General features: G+C 41.4%; 1 protein-coding gene across 6 annotated transcripts in view; it reads left to right on the top strand.

Moving 5' to 3' along the window:
- Positions 1-12,069, top strand: part of GSK3B (glycogen synthase kinase 3 beta) — a 267,577-nt gene that overhangs the window by 181,140 nt on the left and 74,368 nt on the right. For all 6 annotated transcript variants that reach the window (XM_073309439.2, XM_073309445.2, XM_073309401.2 and 3 more), the window contains exon 7: positions 5,881-5,978. In XM_073309439.2, the coding sequence (XP_073165540.1) occupies positions 5,881-5,978 (98 nt within the window). The remainder of the gene's footprint in view (positions 1-5,880; positions 5,979-12,069) is intronic.

The raw sequence follows: 12,069 nt of genomic DNA, 5'->3' as shown, positions 1-12,069 counted from the left end.
ATTTTTGTGCATTTCCTTGAACAGGGAAAATTGCTCAACCTGTATTTGGAAGTGAGTATGACCTGAAGACTGATTCAGGGAATTCTTTAAGGTTTCTCATGTCCCTGAATCAGTCTTCAGTGGTTGCAGCAATCAGGAATGGTAAGAAACTGACCAGAAAATTATCAGATAAGAGGCACTTCCTTACAAGAGCATTTAAAACAACAACTAAATATAGTGCGAACGTTGTTTCCCAGTGATCTCATTTAAACACACAAGAGGGATATGGAATATTAGTTCCCCTGTTGTTTTCCAGCAGGAAGCTTGATTCATAAAGCCAGGCAGAAATCTGAAGAGAATCTTCATTTTTTTCCTCACCATTAACACAGCTGTAGGCTTTCTGAGTCTCTAATTAACATTGATTGATTATGAGTGACTTTTAGTGTAGCAAGGCAGATTTGCATTGAATAAATAATTGATTTGTGGAAATCCTAGTGAAAGAGCAAGCCTACCTTCCCAAAAGAGCATCTTTCTTTACAAGTGGCTGCAAAACCTTAACAGTATTTCAGTATTTGATGTGGAGATTCATCATAAGTTCCCTTGCAGAGGCTTCAGTTGTGTAATAGTTACTGCATACTACTTAGTATGGTTTCTGTTTTGGGTTAAATTTGTTCGAGAACAGACTGTTTCATATAACAATAAAACACTACAGCATGTACCAAGATTCTTCTTCAAGTTGTCTCTGCGGGTGTTTCACATCAGGATGTGCTTGTACCCATACACTGGAGATTTTTGTCAGCAGTGTCTGTGCTTTACGCACTCTTGTGTTCTGGTGTGAGAGTATATAGGGAGGGGAAGACCCACTGCTGCTCCAGTTCCTTCTCAACCAACTGTAGCATGAGACTGAGTGTCACAGTGTCCCCTAGCTAGCTATGCAGCCTGCTGACTCTTCTTTCTGACTTGTTCCTATTTCTTTAATTCAGTTATTTCATTTTTATCATTCTTTTTAATTTGACACAATTGTATACTTTGGGGGGGGTATCTCCCCCCCCATCCTTTTCACCCTGTCAGGGCCTATGTTCCTCTCGGCCCTCTACATCTGCCTGTCCTTTCTTACTGGGTTATGCCCAAGACCCCAGGCTTCAAACCCTGCCATGTCTACCATGGGTCCTTTCCTCTCAACAATGGGCATTCCAGCTGCCTTGGAGAGCTCACATTCCCTCTAAGTGCAAGGTTTGCTTCAGATGCAAAAGCAGATTCAGAAAGCAGAGGTAGGACGGATTGAAACTGCTTCTTATGGAACACTCTCTGAGAGCTGCAAGGTCCAAGTCCCTCCGCGCACACACATCAGCCTCAACTGCCAACTCTGGTGAGCACACCAGCCTGGCTCCGGTAATCAAAGACCCTGCAGCCCTTTAGGGTCTTCAAGATGATCTAAAATGAAGAGACCCCACTCTCCAGAAAGAGAAACCCTGAAAAGGATAAAGTCACCCTCTTGATCTGGGAACAAGGAGACCTCACATCCTGGAATGGGTACCACTGAGGCTTTTTCCTCCCCGGTACGGAGGTCCCAGTATCACCTAAAATAAATCTCCAGCAGACTGTGTACTGAGAAGCTTCCCAGCAAGCAACCTTGAGAGCAGCACCCAAAAAACAAAACAAAACCCAGCATATCACAGACAGTGGTCTTGCCCAATTTACTATCAAACCACAAGATCAACTGAACCATCAAGAAAGAAACCTAGATTTTTCTAAGAAAGGGCTGTCTTCCCTTGTGCCATCATAATCAGCAACTTCTTCTGAACGGCTTTTGTGATCAACTGGTCAAGGGTCACAAGTGATCCTAGGATCATGGTCTACACCAAGCCCGTCAACAGCCTGTTGGGGATCATCTCTCCCATTTCCTGTCTGCCTGGGAGTTGATCACCGTGCATAGGTGGACCCTGGAGATGCTATTTCATCCAGTTCAGCGTCATCCCTCCCCATCTTAGGGATTCTTCTCACAAGGGTCTCCTAAGACAGGAGGTGCAATATTCCCTATTCCTAGGGGTAATCTAACCCATTCCACTGGACTTCCTTGAGAAAGTCTTGAGAAAAGGTTCTTCTCGAGGTGCTTCCTGGTTCCCAAGAAAAGAGGAGGAAGACCACCAATTCTGGACCTTCAGACTTTGTCCTCTCTCAATGGTTCAGAATGGTAACCTTACCCGTGGTGATTTCCTCTTTAGAAGTGGGGAATTGGTTTGTCTTCCTTGACCTCTGGGACCATATGTCCATATAGCTATGCACTCTTCCCAGAAATATTTCCTACAATTTGTCATGGGCAAGGACAACTGCTAATACTAGATCCTGTCCTTTGACTTTTGACTGTGCAAAGGATCTTTACAAAGGTCCTCTGACCTATCGCCAGCCCATCTTCATTAGATGGGAATAATAGTCTTTCCCTGTCTGGATGACTGACTTCTTAAGGGTTGCTCCTTTTTCAGGGTGCCGTCAGCAATCAACAAGGTCCTATCCCTCTTCCACTTCTTGGGCTTCCACCTCTACATGAAATAGTCTACATTTAGACCTGTACAACAAATAGACTTCATCGGTGTCACTTTGGTCTCCATGACAATCAAACCATACCTGCCCATGAATAGGTTTGCTACAATGGCCAGCCTCAGTACCATGCTACAACAGAGCTACAAACCACAGCAAGGAGTTCTCTTCAACTCCTGGGCCGTGTGGCAGCCAGTAAATTCGTAACGTCCCTGGCAAGACTGCACTCCTGATGTATTCAAGCCTGGCTTTGGTCCCCAAATCAAATCCTTTCAGCAGGAGCACCTTGTGATTGGGGAGGTTCTTGAGGTTGTTCAGGCTTATTTCCCCGAGCTGGGTGTCCTGGTCCCCATACACAAAGCCCCTCAACAAGTACAAACTGTTCTAGTGGGTGTCAATACCTCAAAAGTTATTTCTTTCATTTGGGGTTCCACGGAGAGAGATCTTTTTATGACATTGTCCGATGCAGATGATTCTTCTTGGGGGGGCATAGTATCAGCTTGTTGGGAGATGCCCTCCTTACCCTTGGCCTCTGCTCTTGGTCTTGCTCTTTGCTTATCCCCCAAAACTTTTGCTCCTCAAGGTCTTGAAATGAGAGATTGGTAGCCATCTTCATAGTACCATCGTGGCTTCTCGCAGTCTGATTCCCTCACAAAGAATGAAAGGATACCCAGTATCCACCCAGAGATTGTTGAAATGGGTGACATCTTGACCTGTTGTGAAGCCTTGGAGGTGCGTCTTTCACCAAGGGTGATTGCCCATTCCACTAAGGCTTGGTATACCTCTGTGGTCTTATTGAAGTACATATCCGTCTCAGACATCTGCAGTGGCACTTTTCCCAGCATTTTACTATTGTGCGTGCATCTAGAGTTGACATGGCCTTCGGTGATGCTATTCCACAGAGCATACTGAATCTACCTCCTCAGCACCCTCCTCCATAATTGGAGTACCGCTTGTGAATCTTCTGATGTGGAGCACTCAGAGGGAGAAGGAGAGGTTGCACAATAATTGGCGTTCTTCTAGATGTCTTGTTCCTATGGGTTCTCCACTCCCCTGTGGGCCCTTCTTCCTTTCAGTTTTGGGGTTATACTCTCTGGACTTTGTGGTTGAGAAGGAACTGGAGAAACAGCAGCAAGCCTGCCCTATATACCTTTGTACCAGAGCATGAGGGTGTGTAGGACACAAGTGCAGACCTACAGACACTGCTTACAGAAATCTCCAATCAAGAGTGCATGGGCACATCCTGACTGCAGCACCCCTAAGGACAAAATGTCTCGAAGAACTCCATTTACTCTGTACAGGAAGTAATCTCTCCTTTGGCTGTTACAAGGTCAAGTGAGGTTATTTGTAAGTAAATAAAAATTTGGTACAGTGATGTTTAGCCCAAAGGAAACCATCTGCTATAAGTTATCATACTTCTGTGTATCTGGAATGTAGCTAAGGTCTAGTTGCAGCACATGGTATATGACTGAAGATAAATTGGTGAGTAGTCAAAGACAGTTAATGTTGAATTCATTAAGCCATCTTCTAGTATATACCTGATAGTTCCATGGGCCACCTGACTAGTTTGCAGGGCTCCATTCTGTAGATTGGGGATGGGTCAAACCATGAGTGCCTCTTCTTCTGTGCTTGGGAGTTGGGATTAGTAGGAGAGAAGAAACTGTAAATTTATATAACATAGCTGTCTTTCAGCTGAGCTATAAGATGTTTGTGATCACTTGTCATTGGCCATTGAAGCCCACACGGCATTCTTTTCACAAATCCTGATGTTATGGTTGTGTTCCATCTCTAACTTCATTACATCAACCTATGTCCCCCAAATGCTGCATATGAAATTTTTATTCACTTTGACTGAGACTGTTGTGAGAAATTGCTGTGTGCTTCTAAATTGCTGTCACCTTCTACCCCAGAGGCAACTGCATTTCAGGCATGGGTGTGTCATACCTGTGCAGTATAGGTAAAATTTACAAAGGAGCCTGTCACTTAGGCACTTTTGAAAATATTACTTGTGGGATAAAAAACAATATAAGATATTGGGATGCCAAATACATTTTTAAGCTTTACACTTTGTGTTTAATCTCCATTGTATATACTGTCTTAGAAGCTTAAAATAGAATTTCTTTCCTTATAGATCTTGAGTATGTTCTCTTCCTCCGTTTTTTCCATTAATTTCCCTACTGTTTTTCTACTTGAACTTAAAATTGCTGTGGCTTTTTGTATACGTTCTTCTTTGTACAAGAGCTTCAATGTCAATATAGTTTTGGAAACTGGGTTTGAGTAGTGAATTCCAGCTGTAGAGGGGACACAAGCAGAAAGCATATTGTCTTGCTGTCTAACACTTATGATTACATTAAATACTTTAGAGGGAAAGGTGGATATTTTAAGAGGTTTTTTTTAGAATTTAGGTTCCCCAACAGAATTCTTCAGATAATGTTTGTAAATTTCTCTGAAGTTTGAAAGTTCTTAAAGTTTTATAATACCAATATAACCATTTCAAAGTGGGTGAAATTTGGAGCTTAAATTTTGTGCCAATACAGTCTGAGTCTGCTGTCCTTGCACAGCCCAAATTCTCTTTGATTTAAAGCTAGCACTATTTGCAGCTCTGATTCATCTTTTTATATATGTAAATTTTATATTATATATATAAAATGACGCAACAGTGAGTCTGTACTCCTAGATTAAAAAAACAACAAAAAGCATCACCTGTCCTTTGATAGAAAATGTCTTTACACACTTGGTATGTATAACATGTATGACTAAAGATATGATATGATAGTAATCACTAACAGGATATGAGTAATCACTAATATTTCAGTTAATATATTCTGTCTGTGTGTGGGTGGGTGTTAATATGTACTGATTGATGGACTTTTTTTTATAAATTTTATATCTCTGATTCTACCAGAGGTTCTCCATGTCTTCACTGTTTGTCTTTTGGATATAAAGTCTGAATGCTCTTGATTAACTATATCTTCTACAGAACCAAACACAGAGTAATATATTAAATGGGTTAAATTTAATGTGTTATATATCTGTTATATATATATAAACAGGATATGAGTAATCACTAATCTTTCAGTTGATACACCCAAAGGGATCAGGAATATGTATATATTCTGTGGGTGTTAATATGTACTGATAGATGGACTTTTTTTATAGATCTTATCTCTCTGGTTCTACCAGTGGTTCTCAGTCTTCATTGTTGGTCTTTTAGATATAAAGTCTGAATGCTCTTGATTAATTGTATCTTGTACAAAACCAAACACGAAGTAATGTATTAAATGGGTCAAATTTGATATGATATATAGTGATATATATGTATAACATCTTTCACTGAAATACTTTTCCGCCTTTTCTCTTCAGATGTGTGGTCAGCAGGATGTGTATTGGCAGAACTGTTACTTGGACAGCCAATCTTTCCAGGCGACAGTGGTGTGGATCAGTTGGTGGAAATAATCAAGGTATGGAATTCAAGTTACTCTTGGGTCACCTCCTCGCTCCTTGAACATAGATATATTGCACACAAAAACTAGGTTAAAAGAACATTATTAAGACTGCAAAGTAAATCACTTGAAAGTTAGAATTAAGGTTCTAGTTCCTTATGTGATCTCTCTCCTTTCCCCTCCCCTCCACTGTCTTCCAGGCTCCTCATCCAATCTCTCTCCCCTCTTACCTCATCCGTGGCTCCTTATCCCAGTCTGTTCACTCCGCCTGGCCCAGCCCAGAGCAGCTGAGAGCAGCAATTACAGGGAAAGTGCTTCTGTCCCCCACCCCCAATTAGCCCTGCACTGGAATATGCTTAGTCACTCTTGTGGGGATGTCAGTTGCACAGTCTGGCCATAGGTAGGAGCTGGTAAGTGATGGAGCCTGGTCATTCAGCTGGTAGGGGTGGTGCACTGGCAATCTCGTCAGCACTTGGAGTGTGCTCTAGTGTGCTCAGAGAGAATGAAGTCTTCAGAGATTTTAGCTGCTAAAATCAAAGTCTGTTCTGAGCATGTGCAAACTGCAGTTTTTCATTGGCTTGTAGCTTGGTGAGATTTAGGTGGATTTTCATGATAGCAAAAATAATTCAAAGCATGGGGGGGTCTTTGGGCATTTCAAGGAAAAGATCTCCATTTTTTAACACGAGCAAAACCTATTTTTCCCTAGCCTTGTTCATGGAAATGGTTGAACCCTTTTGGCTGAAATTTTCCAAAAAAGATTGGCCTATAGCTGACTCCTGGCATGGAAAATTTCAGCCCAGACCGTTACTTTTGTCAGGTTATAAGCAACTTAAAACAGGATCTTTAGTGGGAAGCTTCGGGCAATCTTAGTAGGAGATGCTACCAGCCCAGCCTATAACACAATTAGAAAAAAGTAAAAATCTAGATAGAACAGATTTGCCTGCTGTCTTGTAGCACCTTAGTCTGTGATCATGTCATAACTCACAAGTTAAACGGGTTTAAGCTGGGTCAGTACTTGCAAAGAAACCTCAAAGGAAAACTTGGGAGACTCTGAGAAGTGTTGGTGATTCCTTGAGTGGTAGGTTCCTTTTTAATTGTACTGAAACAGTGTCCTAGTGTGGTGTAGTGCTTCTCACAATGCCATTCTTTTGGATGAGATGTAAAATTTACAGTTGCAAACATTTGTGATCATTAAAGGTACAAAGCATTGCTTGCAAAAAGTTGTGGTATTTGCTCTGGAATCCCTAGGTCCCTAAATTTGGCTGGGTCCCTAAATTTCCCCCTGTAGTTTCATAAATATGGTGGTATTTACACTTTGCCCTAAACTGTTATGAACAGCTAGTATGGTCTGCTCCCTAATCCACTTTATTCATCAATGAAATGATTAAGTGATTATTGTCTGTATATCAATATAGAGTTTATTCAGGAGTAAAGGTATTATGTAAATTTAAGATCATTTAATTGTACATCAGGGTGACATAGTCCAAAAAGTCACATCTCACTCCCTTAGAAATCTGGTTATTTCAATAAAATAGATCTATCTGGAGTTAATGAGTGTGCTTTGCCTTGCCTTTGACTTGGTTCTGAGCAAGTGGAAGTATAGTATTTAGAAGAAAGATGTACTCTGGTTGACAGGCTGTCTGCCAACCGGAGTTCATGGATTGGCATAGTGCTTGTGTAGTTATTTTTCATTAATTGTACAGTATCAGCCAGTCAGTACAGGAAGTGTTCGTCCATGACTCATAACTGTACAGAATCCATGTAGAGACACGGTGGGTGAGGAAATAGCTTTTATTGGATCAGCTTCTGTTGGCAAAGAGACAAGCTTTCGAGCTACATGGAGCTCTTCTTCAGGATCCATATATTCAATTTGGCTGAGATTATTCTGTTTTAGCATAATTTAGTATAAACACAAAGGAAGAAGAGAAACAATTTAATAAAATTGTCACTGCATGTAGACCTTTTACAGATTTTAAACACCACTTTCATAAATTTTATCCTCATTTTTAATTGACAGATCCATAGCTGAATATAAAGAGTACTGGTGTTAACTGTTTTTTTCTATCATAGTTGGAAGAATGTGCACTCTGGAAGCTTGGACTTTCAGTGAACTGTATTTGAGGTGGTTTTCCACTTGGCAGAAGTAGGTTCCTGGAGCATTGCTCTAACTGTGGACATGGAAATCCTGAATGATTATTATTATTAGGTGAAAATCAAAAAAGGGTACATGGCCCCCTAGATATGCATATTAACAATTATACATGCAGGTTAAATGCAAGAGATACTCCACTGTGTAGTAAATCCTGAGATATTCACTTGAGAAGACACAGTGTCTTGAGAAGACTTGAGAAGACTCTCTACACAGTTTCAGCCAGATATGAAGATTCCCTGACTATTCTGCAGAAGGAGGCATCCCTTTGTTTGTGCCTTTGAGGAAAATATGTGAGCAGTACATGTTAAAAAGAAAGTGTGTACTTCCCCTCTCGTCACTATTGTAACTAATGCTCATACTAGAAAATCCACATTCACATTAAAAATATACATTCATCAGATTGAACTAAAATTGAAAGGATATGAACACTCATGCCTCAGGTATAAACCAACCACTAAAATGATGGATTGGGAAGAAGTTTTGTCCATTGTGGGATTTCTTTGTACCCTTTTCTGAAGCATTTGTTAATGGTCAACGTCAGGAACAAGGTATTTGATTAGATGTACTAGTCTGATCCAGTATGGTAATTTCCTTGTAAAGAACAGAAGGGATTGTATGGTGTGTATGCTAAAGAGAAAGCTGTCCTGCTAAAATTCAAGATGAATGTGATAGCATGGCTCAAGCACGTCCATCAGCCTAGAAATGGGGCTGATGAAGGTTATACAAATATACCTGTATCAATAGCAAGCAATTTTGACAAGTGGATAGAAGAATAAGTGAGACCTGTTTTACCTTGAACAATTTGAGGGTTTCTCATAAGAATTTGACTAGCAGTTAGAAAACCTAAAACAATCGAACGGGTTGCTGAGTTGGCAGATTAGTATGAGACCCGCAGGTGCTTGAAGGTATGAAGGTGAGGATAGTGTAAAGTTTAAGGGGTAGCCTGCAAATTGTTCCTGAACCAGACCATCTTCAGACAATCACCTGAAGAAGCAAATGGACACTTTAAGGAGAGTTTGTGCTGGTTGCCCAACCCAGAAAAGCCAGGGATAGCGGGTTCTGAGACTAGTACCCATACCTCTGTTGTATGCATGTGAGTGAGATAAGTATTACTATTACCATAGGCAGACTTGGAAACTGAGGCACATAGTCCTGACTCCAGATTCACTCCTCTAATCATAAACCAACACTTCCTCTGTATTTTCAGACGTTCATAACTTTATTTCAAAAAATTTTTTTGCAAACTTCTCTCAGTAGGCACATGTAGTATGATGATCTCAGTGAAGAACATAAAATTTACAAACAAACGCACCCATTCCAGTACTGGATGCTGACATCCGGGAGTAGGCAACAACAGAGGGACAACAGCAACCTCAGTCCCTGCCTAAAGAATTGTTGCTAGATGAGGACATGACACTGGTTGATGACTGTAAGGATTCCAGAGCCTTCTGTCCCAGGTCATGGAGACCTGGACATCAAAACGACAGTAATCCAAGAAAGGTCTCACAAGCTATTGGATTAAACTGAGCCCTACAAGCCCAGCCGGGATCGCTCTCCTGATCAATGAGGGTTTCCTTGAACCAGCAAAGGGGCTGTGGCAGACTTTGGCCACTCTCTCTTCCACAACTAAATTTGTGGAAGAGAGGTACCAAGTGTCTTCGAAAGAAACCCGATCCACAAAAGGCACCTTGAAGGAAAAAGACCCAGGAAACTGGACATTTTGAGGCACAGGGCACGTTTCTTTACCTCAGTGTAGCTCTGCATTATGAATTACTAGGCCATGTTTGCAAAATATAACTTTATCTGGGATGGGAGAGTCATCCTTTTAATGTCCAAAAAATTCTACAGGAAAACAGAAAAGAACCGAATGAGATCATAGGGTCATGGACACATCCAACACACCTGTGAGGTCAATGGCCAATGCCCGTGGCTGTCACCATGAGCAGGTTTTCGTGGCTGCTTAACATCAGGCATCCAGAAAGAGGTACAAAGCTTCATCACAGATCTGCTCTTTGTGTGGATGGAGTTCTTCAGCACCAGAACAGATGAACTGCACCATTCACTGAAAGATTCACAGGTCACATTAAGATCCCTGGGGATCTATACACTATCTCTTTACCAAAAATGATGCAATTACCAGCCTCAGTAGGATGCTATCCTATTTCCAGAGTAGGTAGCCTGAGTACCTGCCAAGGAAAAAACCTCTCAATTCTAGGAGATATGTCTGTCATCGTCATACTCAGTCATTCACCCTGCACCATCACAGAGGCAACAGGTTTAATGGATATATCAGGAGCCTCCTTCCCCTTTCCCCTGGGCTTGGTTTGCTATCAGAGAAGTGGATGTTTGGACATCTTTCACTCATGGCTACCCTTTTCATGTCTACTCTTTATACTTCTGCACAAACCTCTTCCCTATCCCCTTCAGGGGTCCTTCTGATGAGAGCCTATCACAAAGAGAAGTGGCCTCATTGCTCTCTCTAGAAGCCATAGGAGAGCTCAGAAGTACAAGGGTCTTAAGGGGCTTTTATTCCTGATATTTCCTCATTCCAAAAAAGAAGGGGGGGTGGGTCTTTGTCCTGTCCCTGGCCTGAGGAGACTGAACAAGTGCGGGTGCAGCCTTGAATTCAGAATGGTAATGCTTGCCTCCATTATTCTCTGCAGGTTCAAGACTGGTTCATGGCTCTTGTCTTACAGGATCCATACTTCCACATAGCCATCCTCCCAACCCACTGGAAGTACTTCAGGCTCTCAGTAGAGCCAAATCACTATCATTATCAGAGGTGCCATTCAAACTCTCAACGGCACCAGAAGTAGAGATGAGCAAATAATTGATTATTTTGATTCTGTTGCCAAACCAAAAAATCCAAAGAAAATTTTTTCATTTAGAACCAAAACTGGAGGTCTGTTTTTTGCCAAAGCAAAACATTTTTTAAAACTGTGTTAATGTCGAAATGAAATGTTTTGAACATCAAATAGAAATATATTCTAAATGAAATGTTGAATCAAATAACTTATAATTTCAGAACGGTTTGTTTTGATTTTTTTTTTTTAAATGAACTGTTCCCAAAATCAGTTTTGTGGGGTTTTTTTGGTTTTGATTGGGCAGGAAGGGTGTTTTTTGTGGTTTGTTTTTTTTTTTTGCCAAAACTATTCACTGGAAGAAAAAAAAATCACTTCACCCTAATCAAGAGTCTTCACAAAATGCCTAGCGGTGGTAATGGCACACCTTTGAAGACAGAGCATGCACATCTACCCTTACATGGAAGATAGACTGATCAGAGCAGGAGGCAGCAGTGAGTCTAAGATATGCAAAGTCTCTGTTTGCCTGACTGGGCCACCTTCAGCTATGAAAATATCACCTCTTTTACCATCATAGAAGATAGGAGCTATGATCTGATTTCAGATCAGAGAGCACAAACCTGTCTGGGGACAAGTTTATGTCACTGCAGTCACTACTACTCAAGACAAAATCAAACCTGTCTATAACCGTACAAACTTGGCTAGGAGTATTAGATGATACATTGATGTGCATGCACATGACACTGCTTGCCAGACTTCATATGTGGCCCCTAAAACTCTGGCCTAGACCAGTCTACTTTCCGCCCTGTCACCAGATGGACAGGAAAGTCTTGGTGTCACCTCACATCCTTGCAGAACTGTAATGGTGGTTAGAGATTGTATAAGGAGGCATATGATTCTCAGCCTCCACTCTGACAAGGACTTTAATTGTGGATGTGTTAGGGACAGCGGGGGTGAGAAATGCCTGGACCACCTATAAGCACAAGGGGCCTGGTCCACAGAAGACAACCTAGGACTTCACATAAATGTCTTGGAACTCAGAGACAAAAGAGTGAGTGGACTCCAAGCACTTACAGCTGACCCTCCCTACATGATATTTCATAGGTACCTCACCCGAAGTTCCCTCCCAAGGTAGTCTGAGTTCAGTTTGAGTTAA

The sequence above is a fragment of the Lepidochelys kempii genome, chromosome 1 (genome assembly GCF_965140285.1).
Source record: "Lepidochelys kempii isolate rLepKem1 chromosome 1, rLepKem1.hap1, whole genome shotgun sequence".
In the NCBI taxonomy this organism is placed as follows: Eukaryota; Metazoa; Chordata; order Testudines; family Cheloniidae; genus Lepidochelys; species Lepidochelys kempii.
The sequence above is the reverse complement of the archived record's forward strand: the minus strand, read 5'-3'. Positions and strand labels throughout refer to the sequence as shown.